Here is a 19,970-nt window from a genome sequence, read left to right on the forward strand (position 1 = left end):
TCACGGATACATTGCCGTATTTATACTTTTTTAGCGCCGCATTTGCGTCGTTTTTTGACGCAAAAACGGCGCAAACTTGCAAAATACCATTGTATTTTGTAGGTTTGCGCCGTTTTGCGTCAAAAAGCGGTGCAAATGCGGCGCTAAAAAAAGTATAAATACGGGCCTTAAGCACCTTCAGAAACCAGAGCTGCTTTAGTTCTTATGAGCACTCTCTCTAAAACCACTGATCTTGACCTGTATGGTGATGAGGGAGCTAATGGAGTCTGGGAGCGCGAGAGAGACCTCGCGCGCAATTTCATCTTTCCCCAACTCAATTGATAAAAACATTCTGCGCCTAAGCAAGAATGAACTCTGCTGGGGAGGTGGAGGGATGCGGGAGGTGGAAGGAGAGTTGGGGGGAGGGAGAGGTCCAGGGAGGGAGTTTCTGTCAGACGTCTTCCAGCGAGGCGAGGACAGGTCTCCAGGCTGCACTCTTCACTTATGGAATATTAATGGGAGAGGACGAACTGCCGAAGGGTTGGTACCTGATGCGGGGATGACAGGGAGTCTGCCTCGCCACTGACTCCACCTCTGGATGCGCAGTGTGCCGCAGATCTCTGGGCTTCAGAGAAGGACAGCCAGCGGCTGAAACAAATCGACAACTGCTTTCATCACATTAGATTTTTTATCTAGTCCCTTTGGTCCAATTTATTTATCAATTCCGTCCTGCCGTTGTTTATGCCTGCGGGGAACCGGCTGCGGACTACTGCTCGCGCTGCTCTCACCGCCACAACTGCAGGCAGCGCCGAGCAAGTCTCCCGAGGAGCTGCAAGGCGACGCCGCCGCCGTGTTGTCTTTCTTCTTTAAGACTGGCGCGCGCAGCGCATTTATTGATCTTTGATTTGTGTGGACGGGCCGTGGGGAGTCTGCAGCAGCAAATACTGCACTTAAAGCCCCTGGGAGGGCGGGAGGTTTGCGCCGCAAGTCGCAGGAAAGCTCACGGGTTGCAGAATCGTCGCCACTTCCATCTGGCGGGGCATGTTTTTGGAGAAAGGTATGGAGCCTCAGCTGTTAACACCGGCGGAACTGGGATACGCCACACAAGGGAGAAGATGTTGGCCATGCAGCCAAGGAATGTGAGGTACGCCAAACGTAACGGAAAGCATTATTAAGAGGGCAGAGTGGGGTGAACCACCCTTAGAGGTTCATAAGCCAGGGAATTTAGGCAGGGGACGCATGGTGCTGCGTAATGTATACACGGAAAAGGGGGCTGGGAACTAAGAAATGGGTTGTGTACTATAGGGCTGAAAATAGAAATACCTTACAACCACTACTGATAGGAAATGCCAACACCTTTATCAGTGTAATACCAGTGCCAGGGAATTCATATAAGTAACGAACATAAAAAACAATTCACCCACTTGGAGTTGTCACTCTCTACAGCGTGTTCGAGCGAGAAAAAGGAGAAATACACTCAACTTTATTGTTTAGCTAAGGACGTCCAGATTCAGACTATGTGCAGACTTACAACTCAGGCTTCCAGGAGAGACGGCGTTGTATTGTCTCCTCTATTTATATAGTGCTGACCACCTCCGTGTGGGGCGCTGAAGCGCTTACCCATGTTGGCAGCTTGCTACAGCGTGTAGGATGCGTGGTTGGAAGGAGAGTATATCAAGTTGACTCCTGGGAAGTGAGGCTATGCTCACTGTTATTCTTTTTACTGCACTTGTAGTATTGTTACACTTTCTGTTGTGTCCCTCTGCTACGTTCCACTCGTATCCATGTCTATTCCTTCCTTGTGTCACTCTGCCTGTCAGACTAAGAGGCCGATTTAGAGGGGGGTGAACCTTCATTATGTCAAAGGCGGGGACTACTCTGTCTCAACCGCTTACATAAACAAGGCCCAACAGATAAACGCCGTCAGAGGTTCATCTGCGTGTTCGTCCACCTGATTTGGAGTGGGCAAGCACATGGCCAGATTTCACTGTCCGTCACCTCAGGTAAAGCCTGGCAGTAATGGGCAGTGAAAACTGCAAAATGTCCTGCTTGCCTTGAGAGGAAATTCCAATGGCAAGTGTGCATTGATTTTTTTTTTCCAAATCAAATTCCCACATTCTTTTTTTCCTTAGGAAAATAGAATAAAAAGTTTGGAAGTTTGCCATGCGGTTCCATCATGTTGATGGAGCAGTCTCTGAAGCTTAAAATGCATAGACAGGAACCATTGTGACAGAGTTTTCTTGCAATGGGAGAGATGGCTGCAGGGCCAGCGGACATCTCAGAATTTGGTAGATGGGGCTCTGTCAGGGCGGTGGAGAACTTTGCTCTGTGGCCCTGAGGGAGCACATCCATCAGCCAAACTCCAAATCAGGCTGTTACTTTTCATCACGCCACTTTTAATCATTTTACACTCTTGTCGAGGTCTTCTTATTGTGTGCCTCACTCAACTTTCACACATTTGAATGCATCGCCCATTGGCTACATCACTTTTTTACTGTGACAGTCTATTCCCTTCCTCATCCATTACATCATGGTAGTGTTCACTGTGGCACTTACTTCACTTTGCAACTGTTTCCAATGCATCACCTTCGGCCATGTCACCCTTTGCCTTGCAATACTCTTTGCCTACATTACTCATTCCCTTTCACAGGTTAGCCCCATAGCCCCAAACACTGCATTACTTTCAAGCATGATATGTCAGCACAATACATACCAAATGCACAGAGGAGAGTGGATGCACAAAATATTTTGGTAGGAAAAGCACTGTCCACTATAATATTGTGCACAAAATATCGAAGACCAAAATCACGATGAGGTGCATGTATTGTGCTAAGAATAGGTTTACTATGATCAATGCCACTGAAATTATGCAGTGGGAGAGGCCCGAATTATGCAGCAGGGTTGACTAAATTATGCAGTAAGAAAAAGCAAATTATGTGGCGTAATGCAGCACATTTTCTTACAGTAGTAATTCATTATTTGGTATCTTATTATTTATTTATTTTTTACATTCGTTAACACTGTTTGGGCATTGTTTGCACCTCATTAGTACCAGTTTATTATCCAAATAAAGCAATAAAAAACAGAATGCGCACCATTAAAGTTTTACAAAGCGCCTTCCATTGTGTAGCAACATGTGTCACTGCAATTTTAGTAACGTTTGAACCATTAGAGCTAAAAACATTTTTGTTGTTGACATTTGTAGATTATACAGCAGATGATGGGTTATGTGGCAAAGGTGGCAAACCCATAATTATGCACAAAATGCCACAACCGCAAAATTGCATAATTCTTTTGGCCCCGACTATCATTAACTCTACAGAAATGTACCATGATGACACATATATCATCAAGCTACTTGATGTGGAGTTAAAAATAGCACATTTATAAACACCAGTATGCCCTTCCATCCTCAATATTTTGGTAATCAATATTTTGCCTATGATATTATGGTAGGATGCTGGGCCATTGGACTTTGGTTGTCAGTAGCTCGCTTTAATGGCTGCTGGCAGGTACCACCACACAAAAGTGTGGACATGGACCTTGCTACTCAAGGTGGTAGCTGTCTTATAGAAACAACGTTGTTAACATCATTAAGGTCTTAAAAGCACAGCAAGGCAAGTCAGAAGAGTGGGTACAATGTTGGCCATTTGTAGTAGTAGCCCGTTTTTAAATATTCTTCTCAGTCACCTTTCAATGTTCGTACAATTCAATCAGCTTATCATAGCATTACCACAAAGCAATGAAACATATATCACTTTTTAGTAGATTTTTCCTCTGTTGCAATAGGGAATGGAAACCTCATTGGATGTATTTTAGCCCAGATGAGCAGAGTTGGGGTGGCAAGCTATGTTAGGTAGCAGGCCTGTGTGTGTGGCATCCTGCTAGGGGCTAGTAACAGGAGTGCCAAGTAGATGTACCAAGTGTGCTGTCAGAACAACCCAATGATTGTATGTTTTCAATATCCATAGTTATGTATGTGTATCTCCTTACAAAGTTCAAAAAATGTCTTGGGACTCCATTGTTTCCATTCTCCCCACCCTTACTCAACATTTCATGGGTGCCATGACATTGACCAAACCCCCTCACACCTCATGCGTTTAAAGAGACAGTTACATTGTCTGAACGTGGCCTTTCCTGAAAGCCATATTTCTCTTTATTCTGTTTCTCTGCAGCATTGCAAGGCCATCCTCCTTCTGAGGACCATCGATTTTACTTCTATTTTTTTTTTTCATCTGTGGAATTATTTTCTCAAATGAGCCACAAGTAAAACCTCATAGATCTGGAGCTTAAAGCAGTATTTTTTTTTGTTGCCCTTTCTGTCTGTGACTCCCTCCTACGACGGCCTTCACTGTCCAGTCTGGATACCGCTGTACTGCATGCTCAATGCAGGCAATGACGTAAGTCTTACATCGGTTTAAGGGTGTGAGAAGCAGAACTATGTCCTCGTTTGGAAAACTAACAGAGTACTTCAGTCTCCGAAAGTCAAGAGAAGAGTTCCGTTCGGGTCGGAGTGTCGGCAGGAGAAGTGGTAGCTACTGTTGTACAATTACAGAATCCAGGTAATCAGAATTTTTTTATGGGACTTGCAGTATGTTCATGTTTTTTTCGTCTGTGTGCTGTACATGGTGCATACGTTGAGTTATTTTTTATATTTTAAAATTTCTGGGAAAAAACAATTCACTTGGAAGTCAAAGACTTCTCTACATTGATAAAGAAGGCTTTTACCTTCTGGCTCCTTTTATGTCTTTTTACCTTCAGCACATCTAAGAAGGATTCAGTTGAAACACTAATAGGACTAGTGATGTTGGCCAACTCTTGTGAGTCGCAGCAGTGTTTATTGATAATGGTTCAGTTACGCATGACGTATATTGGGATAGAAACGATGAAATTTGGCAAAAGTGATCTCTGCCAAGTAGGTTTAGTTTTTGTTTAAGGCCATCAGTACAAAGTTGATGCTTCTTGATTGGGGCAAACAAAAATAAGTATATTGGGGCAAGGGGCGCACATGTTCACCCCTCCCCACAGCTATTTGGTGGCCCTGGGGACTGCCAGGTTCCTGGGGCCAGGCCTATGTTTGTAAGGGGAGAGTGGCCCGTGGACCACTGTCCCTGGCCCTTTTCACACCCGGGGACCACCACCTCCCCGAAGCCATGAACGATTTGAGAATAGGGAGGGGGGATGCGTAGCCTCCCCAGAGCCAGCTCATGCAAATGCAAAGGAGGGGGGCTGTGAAGCACCCTCCTGGCTGGCTCCCTACGTCCTGAGGTGCCTACGCTTGGGACATAGATGTTTGCTTTTGCTTGGTGGGAGTTTTGACAGCTCTCGCCAAGCGAGAGCAAACAGTAAGTCCAATTGCAGTGGGTCAGAGCAGAAAAACTGCTTCCGCCCGCTGGGAGCCAACTTTTCATCTGTTTCCCTGCTTGCTGTCAAGCAGACAGGAAAAAAGATGAAAAGATTGCTCCCACATGCAGAGAGCGGCATTAGTTGCTGCTCCCTGTGTGCTGCAGCAATGCCGGCTCCTGCTGGAGGCAGGGAGCTGGTAGGGACTGCAGGGGCATTCAGGTTCCCCTCAAGGCTCCCAAAAGCACACAGGGGGTACCTTAGGTGGGGCCGGGCCACTTGGATGAAGTGGGCAGGCACCGGGGAATTGAGTCCCTGTTTCTGTAATTGGCCCAAACCGGGGGCTATGTGCCCCCCTCCCGAGTTTCCTGCATGTGGGGGTGTGGGACACAGGTCCTGGCCGCAGGCCAGGCTCCGAGTGTAACCCCTGCCTTGCACGGCTGTGTGAGGCACGGGTGTCTGCAGGGGTTGGCCGCAGGGCGTGGCCACAGGTTCTGCAGCTGACCCACCCTGTGCTTAGCAGAAGGCCATGCACAGAGCAGAGATGGGTGCAACCGGAGGGTTGGCTGCAAAGCCTGATTACAGGCCAGGCCCTGTGCCCAACCCCTGCCTCCCATAGCTGACGGCTGTGTGTGGTACGGAGTTGGGTGCCAATTGGGGGTTTTGACTGCAGGCTCTGCGTCCAACCCCCTCCGCGTATGGCCAAAGGATTGGGTGCCTACCTAGGTGTTGGCCGAAGGCCACGCCCTGCGGCCAACCCTTGCAGCACACAGCCAAAGGCCCTGTGTGGCACAGGGTTGGGTGCCTGTGGAGGGGTTGGCCCAGTGGCCAACCCCGCCACCCATGAATGAAGGTTGTGCATGGCGGGGGTTGGATTAACGTAAGGTAATTAAATATTACTTAACATTAAAAACACCCAAGAAATACAGTGAAAAAAAAAAACAAATGTTACAGGGACGTTGTAGATTGGAAATAGAATTAAAGTTAGGTTCGGATTTTAGACACACAAAAGTATAGAAATTCGACAGTTATAGTTATACTTGTTTGAAGAAACTATAACTTGTTTGCTAAGGGGACTATAACTCGCACCCTCTCCATGCACTGCTACTTACCCCACATATTACATCAGTAAAGACATCTTCTATACAATAAAATTATTGATTAGAAAACTGTGCATGATGGGAGGTGGCAAGTTATAGTTACTATGAGTTGTAGTTTCTTGAGATAAGTAGAACTATAACTGTTTAATTTCTACGGTTTTGGGTCTGCAAATTCTGAACCTAACGTCCCTGTAACCTTTGTTTTTTAGTGATTTTCTAAGGTTTTTTTAAATTCTGCTTCCGAACTTTAATGTCTCTGTAACCTTTGGTGTTTTAGTGAACATATATATGTATATCTTCAAGGTACATACATGTGGTTATTGAAAATCTATACTTAACTTTTGATGTTCGATTTCGATTATATTCTAAGCTTAGATATTAAGAGGGCACAACAACAGCAGAAGATGCGTTGTTTAAAACAGTTTTCAATAGGTCACTCAAGCTGGCCTAGTATATAGCAGGCACAATACCATTAGGCATTCGCCCGTATGCCTGGAGCGTCATAAATTCTTATATTCAAGGTTGGAAGCAACCCTGTTTTTGAGCACTCTTTCCTGTTCACTGCAAGATAAAGCTAATGAAATATCAGTTCGGCTTGTTACCTTCTATTGATTTTATGTCACATTGGTCTGAAATGTGTTTCTATTGTAATTGTCCTTCGCACGATTACCAGAAGGAGGATGTTTTGCATGTCGTGTGAGTATGTCCTGTTCTTTTACCCGCACTTACAAAATTGCTTCGTGATTCACTGAGCCTCTTGGTAATTAGAAGATGTGGACAAGCTTTGATGTTGTGTCTTCAAGGAGGTAATATGCAATTAACTACCGAATTTACAAAATGAATGACTGATGCAGAGAAATTATCATCCACAATTAACGGAATACAATTATATAAACATTATGTTTTTATGTAGATGTGTTTTAACAGTATTTAAACCGATATAGTTCGATTCAATACGTACTGTGATTAACGTTTTATATTCTGTAAGGCGTAGGGCCAGTGTTATATTGGGTTAGGAACTGATGAGATGGTTTTTAAATATGAAATTGCATTGATTGTTTTATATTTTCTTTATTGCTTTAAATTAGCTATACAAGTAAACTATTCATTCACTCAGTTTTAGGGATAGGTCCTCACAATTCAAATCCTCAATGAGAACCATTTTTCAGTTCCCACCCACATGATGTTCACACGGCTTAGTTTGGAAGATCTAAAGGCCTTCACGGAGGTGTCATTGTGGACCACCCCGGTGACAATAGCCCTCAGCCTTCAAACCTTCCACCTATCCCAACAGGGATCAGGTACAAACCTCCCAGTGGAGGACTTCCACTGCATAACCATTGATAGCAGATGCCTAGACAAAACGCCAAGAAACAGGTAGTTCGTGGATGCTGCGCTACACAAAAACCCTCTTATATCATAGTCAACGGCGGTGATTTTGCACTTCATGTTATGTTAGGCAATGTTTTATTCTTTGTTTGCATCACCGCGGTAAAAGATAATTGCCAAAAAAAATAATGATAAAGATAAATAAAATGGATGTTCAATAACATGCTTATAAAGCCTTGCTGCTTTGAGTCTTTCTTGGATCAACAGATGTAAAAATACTATTTTCCATCCAGCCAACCAGCGCTCCGGCATGCAGAGGATTCATTCCATAGAGATGTAGACTCTTGCACACACAATAGAAGCTTTTCAGCCTATGACGCGTCTCTCACCATTACAATGTAACTGATGATGGTAAACTGGTCTCGGAGGAATGGCGTTCTCAGCTTCCACTTATCCACCCACCTGTGCTTGATATTGGCACCTCATATGCAGACAGACGATATCAACATGCCGTTCCCAATCAGAGTGTAAAGGTGAGACATGTCATGAGCCATCCACTCATGCGAATCAGGGCCAGAGAAGGACACTTTTACTTGCAAAGCAAAATATGAACTTTCTGCTCAGTAACAGAGCTTTATTTTACCCTTTCCCATAGACAGCATGTGTTTCCTCCTTGGGCCACACGTCATCCTTGCCCTAAGTGTGTACTGATCCCTGCAACACTACTGGCTGGAGAAAGGAGCGACTGCTTGCGTTCCAACCATTAGACTCAAAGAGCCTGATTTAAGAAAAGTGGTGCTGCTCCGAGTGCAATGCCACTTTTCGTGCACCTCTTAGCATCCTCCCTAACACCACCATGTGTGTAGTAGTTAGGGGAACTAGCATTGGAGCTGTGCAGGATAGAGTCAAAAATGTTGACTCTAATCCAGCAAAGCCCGTTGAGGCCCATTGTAAACTATAGTGTGCCTCCTTTTAATGCCTGCTCTGAGCAGTCATTAAAAGTGCCGAAAAAAGTGACGCAAAGAAATCTCTTCGATTTGTTTGCGCCATTTTTTTGGACCCCCTAATGGGGAACGCCTCCTTTGTATACATTATGCCTGGCACAGGCATAATGTAGCTCAAAGGGTTACAAAGTGGCACAATGCTTGCATTGCGCCATTTTGCAAATTTGGAGCAGCGATTTTGGCCTTGTTGGGCCATATTAACGTAAACAAATGACACTAATATGGCACAAGGAGGTGCTATGGGCTCTTGAATCTGCTCCAGTGTGTAAGTGTATATCACCTGCTGGTGTCAAATGAGGGTCTAAAATGTTTGCATTATAGTTATTGTAGTCAGCATTATTTTGTTGGGTCTGGTAAAGGTGAAACACCCTATGCCGCTTTGTCTTCTGTACCAATTCAGTTTACATTTCTTTGCCATGTCAGCTGAGGATTCTTGATGCTGAAGACTATTTACCGAAGTCTACTTTGATTTTTGAAGTGCATTATTATGCTTTAAAGAATGTTGTATTATCAGTTTGCTTTCCGTCCACATATGGAATTGATGTATTGGCAAGAACTGGTCAGATGACAGCTGTTAAAGTTAACTTTTATTTTTAAGAAAGTTTTAAAATCTTGCTTCACTGAATACTCAGAGCCATGTTACATAAAGTGGGCCCCCGGTTAGCGCAGTCTATGCTAAAGGTGTGGGTTGACTGAGGCCTTGCATAGTTAGAGAGCTAGCTAGACAAACTTAGAAAGTAGTAAATAATTGCTTGTCACAGGAACGTTTGAGGCTTGCACTGTTGACTAGAAATTTAGTAGCATTTGATGACATTTCTAACTTAAACAAGAGAACGTAACACAATCATACACAACGTAGCATAAACAACACAATTCAGCCATGAGAGAAAAATCCTAGGAAAATAGTCAAAACAAAAGGCAACACAACAGTCGCGGTATAAAACAATAAAACCAACTTGCAACGATACAACATAAGATCACAGAAGCGCAAAAAAATCACAGAACACATCTTAACAACAAAATGTCATTATCAACTCCAGAATCCTGTTTTCATACAGTGGTAAAACGTATTTGGAGCAAGCACTGCCTTAATTTACCACCATGGATTCTAGTAGCGCTAGATAGCTGTTTTAGGATCTAGTCCAATATCTTTTCTATATTTACCTGGTTTTGAAGGTAAATTATTTTGGGGAATCATAAATGAAGGACTGACTGCTAAGGTTAGACAAGCCCAATATTTTCGTCACTGCTAAGATTAAAAAGCAGCAACACGTTGTATTTTATTGTTTCTTTACCTCAAGTCAGAAAAAAATGTTTCTTTCTCTTCAGGGGTCAGATTTGTTGAGAGACTCTGCAAAAAGAAGGTTTCTTAATTGCTTCGAACAGAAAAAAAGAAAATTTGACATTTTCATTAGACCTGTCTGCAAAAAAAGCGAACTTTGCCATGGGAAAAGACATGTTATAACACCTATGCATCACAGTATTCTGAGATTACTGCCAGTGCTTAATTCGTGCTTGTTTCCTGTGCGGGGCACCGGCACTTATAACTGAGCGCCGGCACTTAGTTTTCTGCATCAAGCATTTACTGCGAGCAAAAGACACAAATGGGAAAGACGGAGGGAGAGAAAAATGAAAAAGCGTCACAATGGGAGGAAGCAGAAAGCTGCAAGAGTGAGCTGAAGGAGCAGGGAGTGGCTGTAAATAGATTGAAGAGGCCCGGGATGGTATCAGGATTACACTGCATCAGTATTCGGTGGTCGCACGTTTCATTGCAGCAGCCGTGTGTTTAAGAGAAGGGCTTTGGGCACCGGCACATTTTTATATACAAATTAAGCACTGATGACTACACTTTCAATTTAACATCACTGCATGAAATACCGGTGAAATCAATCAAGAAAAGTTCTCAGAATCCACTCTCTTTGATGAAATCTTCACCATCAGCTGCAAAATGTTTCTTCTCTTTCATCTCATCATCATTTGTTAGCAACACCTTTTCCATCAAGGCTATATTTGGCTCACAGATGATCAGTGGCAGATGTCTGATACAGAGTCAATGGCAATGACACTTTTTCCCTGTCATTTAACCTCATACATGCTATGTCTCTTTTATTCTCCAGAATGAGCATTTCCTAGAGCATGAGTCATATTTTGAAACATAGGATGCCAGGGAGGAGTACAAGTCTCAGTCCTACCTTTATGAGGAGGTATTTAAATTTCATATTTTAGATGGCATGGCCTATTCCTTCTTAGTGGAAGCGACTCTTGAGAAACTGAGTGATCTCCTTCAGAAGGATAGTTCCATTTCTAACCAGGACATGGTACCAAAGAAAAAGCACAGAATGCTTAACTTTTAATTGGTCTTTGCAGTGGTACGTCCATCTCTGGATCAAGTTAATATTTTGCAGAAAGAAAGACATCTAATTTTGCTTCTCTTGCCTCTTTTTTTCACTGTTCAAGAAAGCAAAAATGTGACTCATTGAACTGGACAATCTATAATGTTAGCAATCAAAAAATTACTGCAAGTTTTGAAACTTTGATTTCAAGAATGAGGGCGTGGGTCAGGAATAACGAAGCCAGAATATGGTAGGGTCACAAACTCATGACCAAAATGTTGAATAACATAATAGCCAAAGGATAATTTGTGTAGATTTTCTATACCTAATCCCAAACATACATACTTTGGTGATATATATAAATATATCTTCAAGGTATGCAGGTGTGGAGTTAGGAATAGTAAATTCTTACCTCCCTCTGTGTATTTATCAATTGGTCATTATAATCTGGCTTCTATATTCCCTACCACAGTCCAGGATGAGTCAGGCCCATTACAGCTATAACACGCACCCTAAGGTAACTATATCTCACTCCCTTGTCATGCATAGTTTCCTAACTAATTTTCTCACTAATTTTATTGCAAATGTTGCAGTGATAATATCAAAGATGCCATAGAAGAAGTCATCAATTATATAATATGTGGAGTATTTAGCTGCGCATGGCGAAGGTGTAAGTTATAGATACCTTATGGTGCAAGTCATAGTAACTTCAAATAACTCTAAATCTAACTGCTGAATTTCTGTGGTTTTGTACCAGTAAATTCAGAACCTAACTATAATGTCCCTGTGACCTTTGTTTTTTTTTCCATTGAATTTCTATGTTTTTTTTAACATAAAGCAATTTTAATTACTATACGTTAATCCAAGCACTGCCGCACTCAACCTTTGGCCGTGCGCAGCGGGTGTTGGCTGCAGGCCAGGCCCTGCAGTCAAACCCTTATAACCACCCAACACCACACTGTGCAAAGCCTTTGGCCGTACACAGGCACACATTTGAGGATATTCACGAATATCATGCATCGTGAAGAAAAATCAGTTTAACCCCTTCGATGCCAGGCCTTTTCCCCCTCAGGTTCCAGGCAATTTTTGGGCTATTTGGGGCAGTTCACACTTAGGCCCTCATAACCTTTTGTCTACATAAGCTACCCACGGCAAATTTGCGTCCTTTTTTTTCAACATCGTAGGGATTCTAGAGGTGCCCAGAGTTTGTGGGTTCCCCTGAAGGAGACCAAGAAATTAGCCAAAATACAGCAAAAATTTCGTTTTTTTTTAAATAAATGGGAAAAAAGGACTGCAGAAGAAGGCTTGTGGTTTCTTCCCTAAAAATGGCATCAATAAAGGATTTGCAGTGCTAGAATCACCATCTTCCCAGCTTTCAGGAACAGGCAGACTTGAATCATAAAACCCAATTTTTCAACACAATTTTGGCATTTTACTGGGACATACCCCATTTTTAAAAATGTTTGTGCTTTCAGCCTCCTTCCAGTTAGTGACAGATATGGGTGTGAAACCAATACTGGATCCCAGAAAGCTAAACATTTCGGAAAGGAGACAAAATTCTGAATTCAGCAAGGGGTAATTTGTGTAGATCCTACAAGGTTTTCTTACAGAAAATAACAGCTACAATTAAAAAATATTGAAATTGAGGTGAAAAAAAACAGCCATTTTTCACCACGTTTTACTCTGTAACTTTTTCCTGCAATGTCAGATTTTTTAAAGCAATATACTTATATGTCTACTGGACTCTTCTGGTTGCGGGGATATATAGGGCATGTAGGTTCATCAAGAACCCTAGGTACCCAGAGCCAATAAATGAGCTGCACCTTGCAATGGGTTTTCATTCTATACCGGGAATACAGCAATTCATTTGCTGAAATATAAAGAGTGAAAAATAGGTATCAAGAAAACCTTTGTATTTCCAAAATGGGCACAAGATAAGGGGGGTCATTACGACCTTGGCGGTCCATGACCGCCATGGCGGAGTGCGGCGGAAGCACCGCCAACAGGCTGGCGGTGCTTCCTGGGCGATTCTGACCGCGGCGGTAAAGCCGCGGTCAGAAAAGGGAAGCCGGCGGTTTCCCGCCGGTTTCCCGCTGGCCCAGGGTATCCGCCATGGCGGCGCTGCTTGCAGCACCGCCATGGGAATTCCGACCGCCTTCCCGCCAGCCTGTGTCTGGCGGTGTCCACCGCCAGAACCAGGATGGCGGGAACGGGTGCCGTGGGGCCCCTGGGGGCCCCTGCACTGCCCATGACACTGGCATGGGCAGTGCAGGGGCCCCCTAACAGGGCCCCAGCAAGATTTTCAGTGTCTGCTTGCCAGACACTGAAAATCGCGACGGGTGCCACTGCACCCGTCGCACCCCAGCAACTCCGCCGGCTCCATTCGGAGCCGGCTTCATTGTTGCTGGGTCTTTCCCGCTGGGCCGGCCGGCGGTCTTCTGGCGGTCGCCCGCCGGCCCCGCGGGAAAGCCAGAATGGCCGCCGCGGTCTTTCGGCGGGAACCGCTTGGCGGGCGCCGACCGCCGACCGCCAAGGTCAGAATGACCCCCAAGGTGTTGAGAAGCAGTGATTATTTGCACATCTCTGAATTTCAGGGTGCCCATACTAGCATGCGAATTAAAGGGCATTTCTCAAATAGAAGTCAGGAAATGCCTCAAAACACAACATGGACACATCACATTTTCCCAAAGAAAACAGACCTATTTTTTGCAAAGTGCCTAGCTGAGGATTTTGGTCTCAAGCTCAGACGGCACCTAGGAAAACCTACCAAACCTGTGCATTTTTGAAAACTAGACACCTAGGGGAATCCAAGAAGGGTGACTTGTGGGAGTTTCACCAGGATTTGTTACCCAGAATCCTTTGCAGACCTCAACATTTGGCCAAAAAAACACTTTTTCCTCACATTTCGGTGACAGAAAGTTCTGGAATGAGAGGAGCCACAAATTTCCTTTCACCCAGCGTTCCCCCAAGTCAAGTCTCCAGATAAAAATGGTGCCTCACTTGTGTGGTAGGCCTAGTGCCAGTGACAGGAAATGTCCCAAAACACAACGTGGACACATCACATTTTCCCAAAGAAAATAGAGCTCTTTTTTGCAAAGTGCCAAGCTGTGGATTTTGGCCTCTAGCTCAGCTGGCACCTAGGGAAACCTATCAAACCTGTGTATTTGGGAAAACTAGACACCTAGGGGAATCCAGGATGGGGTAGCCTGTGTGGCTCCCACCAGGTTCTGTTACCCAGAATCCTTTGCAAACCTCAAAATGTGGCTAAAAGAAAACACTTTTTCCTCACATTTTGGTGAGAGAAAGTTCTGGAATCTGAGAGGAGCAATGGATTTCCTTCTACCCAGCGTTGCCCAAGTCTCCCGATAAAAACGGCACCTTACTTGTGTGGGTAGGCCTAGCGCCGTGACAGTAAATGCCCCAAAACACAACATGGACACATCACATTTTCCCAAAGATAACAGAACTGTTTTTTGCAAAGTGCCAAGCAGTGGATTTTGGCCTCTAGCTCAGCGGGCACCTAGGGAAACCAACCAAACCTGTGAATTGTTTTAAAACTAGACGCCTAGTGGAATCCAAGAATGGGTGACTTGTGGGGCTCTGACCAGGATCTGTTACCCAGAATCCTTTGCAAACCTCAAAATATGGCTAAAAAAACACTTACTCCTCACATTTTGGTGACAGAAAGTTCTGGAATCTGAGAGGAGCCACAAATTTCCTTCCACCCAGCGTTCTTCCAAGTCTCCCGATAAAAATGGTACCTCACTTTTGTGGGTAGGCCTACTGCCAGTGACAGGAAATGCCCCAAAACACAACATGGACACATTACATTTTCCCAAGGAAAACAGAGCTGTTTTTTGCAAAGTGCCTAGCTGTGGATTTTGGGCTCTAGCTCAGCCGGCACCTAGGGAAAACTTTCAAACCTGCACATTTTTTTAAACTAGAACCTAGGGGAATCCAATATGGGGTGACTTGTGGGGCTGGCACCAGGTTCTGTTACCCAGAATCCTTTGCAAACCTCAAAATATGGCAAAAAAACACATTTTCCTCACATTTCGCTGACAGAACGTTCTGGAATCTGTGAGGAGCCGCAAATTTCCATCCACCCAGCGTTCCCCCAAGATTCCCGATAAAAATGGTACCTTACTTGTGTGGGTAGGCCTAGTGCCCACAAAAGGAAATGCCCCAAAACACTATGTGGACACATCAAAATGATCAAATACTGAACTACCTGTTTTTGGGGGGGGCCTGCGTTTTTGGTCCTGGGCTCAGCAGCCATATAGGGAAGTCTACCAAACCCCAAAATTTCTGAAAACTACACACCCGAGGGAATCCAGGGAGGTGTGACTTGCGTTGATCCCCCAATGTTTTCTTACCCAGAATCCTCAGCAAACCTCAAATTTAGCTCAAAAATCTAATTTTCCCACATTTCTGTGTGGGATCACCACACTGGGACATATTTCCTACCACCCAAAGTTCTCCTCGGTCTCCTGGTAAAATGATACCTCACTTGTGTAGGTGGAACCAAAGCGGGTGACAAAGGGCAGTTTGAAAAAAATCATTTTTAGGCTAAAAAGTGCTGCAGTATTTTCATCGGTACCGATGAAACAATGCTGGGTGGTAGGAATTTTGTGGATTCCTGCAGATTCCGGAGGGTTCCATCACGAAAATATGTGATTTCCAGCAAAGTTGGAGGTTTGCAGGGCATTGTGGGTATGAAAATGGTGTGGGGGTGCATGTGAAGCACATCACCCTGGACTAACCCAGATGTTTAGTTTTCAGATGTGTCTAGGTCTTGTGGATTTTTCTACATGGCAGCGTCACAAAGTCCAAAAAGTGCAACCCTCACCATTCCAAGTGGGAGGATTTTGAGAGTTAGCCAAGCTCTCATGGCCCAAATGTAAAACCAAAACCCAAAATAATCAAATGTCCTCTTGCTTGGCGTGGGATAATATGTTTTAGTGTGTGGGGGGAGAGCTGAAAGACTGTTACCCACTTATGCGTAAGTATATAAAAAAAAAAATCCCTGGTGTCTAGTGGTTTCTGCCCCACTTGTGGCAGACTGGCCTAATAAAAATAGGCCAATCTGCCCCCAAGGGGGGCAGAAATGGCCTAAATACAATTTAGCCCCCAGGGGAGCGACCCTTGCCTAAGGGGTCGCTCCCCATACATGAAAACATAAAGTAAACAACAAAAAAAGTATCCCTGGTGTCTAGGGGTTTCTGCGCCCCCGGGGGCAGATCAGCCTAATTATAGTAGGCCGATCTGCCCCAAGTGGGGGCAGAAAAGGCCTAAAAGTATTTTGCCCCTCTGGGGAGCGGCCGAGGGGCTGCTCCCTTTGTACGTAAGTATGAAATGCTTGCAGAGACATGAAAGGAAAGGCCTTTCCTTTCCTTTCAAGCCTCTGCCTGCCCCCTCCTCCCGAGAGGAAGAGAAAAGCTGAGCATTTCTCTTCCGCATCGCGCTAAAAGCGAGGTGACCTCTGATGAGGTCAGCAACCAACCATGTTGAAGTCAGCAGATGTCTCGGGGGTGGTTCGGGGGTTGGGGGAGGAAGGGGAAGCGATTCCCCATCTGTCCCTGATAGGGGGGTGTGGACCGGGTGCAGGGCGAGCTGGTCTCGTTCTCGGCACACAGCAACCCCGACTGAGGGCGAGCCCAGCTCGTCCACGGCACCCGAGGGGTTAACTCCATAATTTGATAATTTGACCCTAAAACACTCTTATATCACACCCTGGGGTCAGGGTACCTCCACCCTGACCACTTATACCACTTATCATTTCAATTTTCAGCTCCGGGGGCCTTGTCCCATAACATAAAATGGCAGCCACAACTTTCTAGTCAGGATATGGCCAGCCAATTACAGCATTCTATTTGCATGCGATTTGTGAATAGTCTCAATTTATTCGCAGCCAGAGATATACAAATTTGGCTATTCCTTAATTTCTCATGAAGTACTCAACAGATTTACACCAAATAACCAAAACTGTAATCTCGTACCGACAGCTAGCTTTTTGCCAAATTTGGTGTAATTCCGTCCTGCAGTTCGGGCTGCAGTCTCGTCTAAAGGTCCTATGGGAATTAATTTAGGAAATACACGTTTTTTGACCACCCTTTTTCTCGGCCCCTAAATAACGAACCACCCTGAAACTTTCCAAGCGCAACAAGAATCACCGGGGCACTTTTTGGAAAAGTTTGCGAAGATTCATCAAAAGGTGCCAAAGGTAAAGGCAAGTCAACATACACTTTTTCAATGGAAACATGGTCCTAATTATAAATGCTTCCTGGCGACCACCAGTAGGTAATATATACATATTTATCTTTTTCTGACATAACTCTATGTCTTTGTTGCTCCTACTCCCTGCCATTTCTTAATTCCAGTATGTGAGTATCTTGGCACCCAGAGATTTGACAGAAAACTAAGGCCCGCTTTTTGACGCAAAAGCGGCGCAAACTGACAAAATACAATTGTATATTGTAAGTTTGCGCTGCTTTTGCATAAAAAAATGACACAAATGCGGCGCTAAAAAAGTATAAATATGGGCCTAAGTTGTGAAAAAAACATTTGTGTAGACTGCACTATGAAAACATGTCATATGCATGTTTTGGGGAACTGTACTCCAACAATTGTACACCCCTTACAGTTAGCACTGTCCAGCTAGTAAGTCTAAACGTATTTTTATGCGTGCCTTTGGTGAAGATGAAGTTTCCTAGAATAGGAAGCTATTCTCAAATGTTTGCTTTTGGTTACATTTTTGTTTCTTGTTCTGTATGCCTGACACCGGACAATTTATTCAAAGCCAGATTAATTTCAAGCAGTGGCGAGTGTGGCCGTCAGTTCAACAGAGGAGACGTGTAACAAACGTGTAACTGAAATTGACGTCTGGTCTATACCTGGTCTCTCTCCAATACCCATATAAAGGGGCCCTTTTATTTAATCCCATCACATGACAAGGGCAGCAGCCTCCTTTCGCAGAAGACATTGGATTTCATTATGCACTTGAAGAAAGATGTAGACAAGACCTTGTCAATCAAAAATGTATAGACACTAAACATGTGTGCCTCTGATGTTTTCATGTATAACTATCACAAATTAAGTGTGAATATATACTACACTATATGCAGAAGACAATGGAGACTATTGAGGTCTAAAAATGTATAGTCGGTTTCCTATTCTCTTACCAATAAGGCCAGGGTCTCGAAGAAGACTTCTTTGCCTGTTTCAGGATACCCCTGGTGCAGTCTGTTGTAGTAAAGGCAAGGACTGCTTAGAGTACTTCTTCAGCATACTTGAATATGAACTATATTTTCAAAGTAAAGATATGACTGTTAGAAAAGTTTATGCAAATACGAAAAAGGCCACTTGTGGATTACAAGTCTGGCATATGCACAAATGACCCAAGTTCCTCTTTAAAAGAAAAATGCAAGAGGAATTCACTTATTTAACAGTTTTATTTAATCACAGGTGCATTGTGATGTTTCCATGTGCTTTTACATAGCTACAACAGTGACTCGAAATTATGTCGTGAACAGGAAAGAAATGAATAAGAATGAATGGACGGTGACGGGAATAATTTAGACAAGAAGTGGTGGGAAAAGGGGAAGACCAGAAGAAGGGAGCAGGTGACAGTGGGTGAGAATGTAGGGAGAGAGAGTGTGGGAGAGGAGGGCGGAGTGGGGCATGTGGCATGTGGGGAAACTGGAGGGTTGAGGGAGAGGGCAGGAAGGGGATGGTAAGACAGGTTGGGGGAACATGGGAGGGAGTAGTCAGGAGAAAGGGAGAGTTCACAAAGATTGACAGACAGCAAAGAATACATATTCATGTTGACCTATGGCGAGGCAACAACAGAAGATAAACTCATAGGCCCATATTTATACTTTTTTAGCACCGCATTTGCATAATTTTTTTACGCAAACGCGGCGCAAACTTGCAAAATACAATCGTATTTTGCAAGTTTGCGCTGTTTTTGCGTCAGAAAGTGGCGCAAATGCGGTGCTAAAAAGGTACAAATATGGGCCATAATGTCTTGATAGACACCAAGGGCCAGATGTATCAAAGCTTTTTGCATTCGCAAACGGTGCGAATGCCTGTTTGCAAATGCAAAAAGCCATTTCAGAATGTATCAAAGGCATTCTGAATGCAATTTTAAGGAATCGCTAAAATAGCTATTCCTTAAAATTGCGACCCTGTTTAGAGAGTCGCAAATTGCGACTCTCTAAATAAGAAATTGCAAATAAGGAATCCTTATTTGCGATTTCTAAAGCACATGTAAGAAGCCATTCCTTAATGCGAATTGGGCATTAAGGAATCGCTATTACCACCAAGTCGAACTTGGTGGTAACCATGTGCAAATTTTAAAAAAGCATTTAAAATGCATTTTAAAAATTTACAGGTAAAGCACACATGCCCTTTTGGCATGTGTGCACCTTACATGTTGTTAAAAAATATTTTGGGGAGCAGCAGAGGGGGGGCCTAAGGCCCCCAGCACCCTGGAGTTTGCATTTCCAAAAATTGCAAATTCCAGTTAGGAAAAAATATTCGCAAATATGCGCCTACAGGCCCATAGATGCGAATGGGGGCTGTATCGCAATTTGCGATTCGGTAATAGCATTTGTGATTTTTAATAAATCGCTATTACTGAATCGCAAATATGATACATTGCATTTTGCGAATCAGAAATAGCGATTTCATAAAAATCGCTATTTCCGACTCGCAAAATGCATTCTTGATACATCTGCCCCATAATCTTCAAACATCATTGTGCAGCAACTTGTTGCTACTAGGTTTGACTGAATGTATGTGCGCTTGTGCAAGAGAGATAGACATTCCCTTCAGTCAGATAAAGCACATCACTCTGATCCTCAATGAGGTTCGTGCCATTC

The 19,970-nt window shown here is 43.9% G+C and overlaps 1 protein-coding gene across 1 annotated transcript in view; it reads left to right on the forward strand.

Annotated features, from left to right (window-relative positions):
* Nucleotides 1–495: 495 nt before the first annotated feature.
* Nucleotides 496–19,970, forward strand: part of LOC138261506 (ankyrin repeat and fibronectin type-III domain-containing protein 1-like) — a 1,513,685-nt gene continuing 1,494,210 nt past the window's right edge. Inside the window, exons 1-2 of the mRNA XM_069210501.1 lie at nt 496–1,123; nt 4,155–4,541. Coding sequence (XP_069066602.1) covers nt 4,420–4,541 — 122 coding nt within the window. The 5' untranslated portion in view covers nt 496–1,123; nt 4,155–4,419. The remainder of the gene's footprint in view (nt 1,124–4,154; nt 4,542–19,970) is intronic.

Source organism: Pleurodeles waltl, chromosome 10 (genome assembly GCF_031143425.1).
Source record: "Pleurodeles waltl isolate 20211129_DDA chromosome 10, aPleWal1.hap1.20221129, whole genome shotgun sequence".
Taxonomy (NCBI): domain Eukaryota; kingdom Metazoa; phylum Chordata; class Amphibia; order Caudata; family Salamandridae; genus Pleurodeles; species Pleurodeles waltl.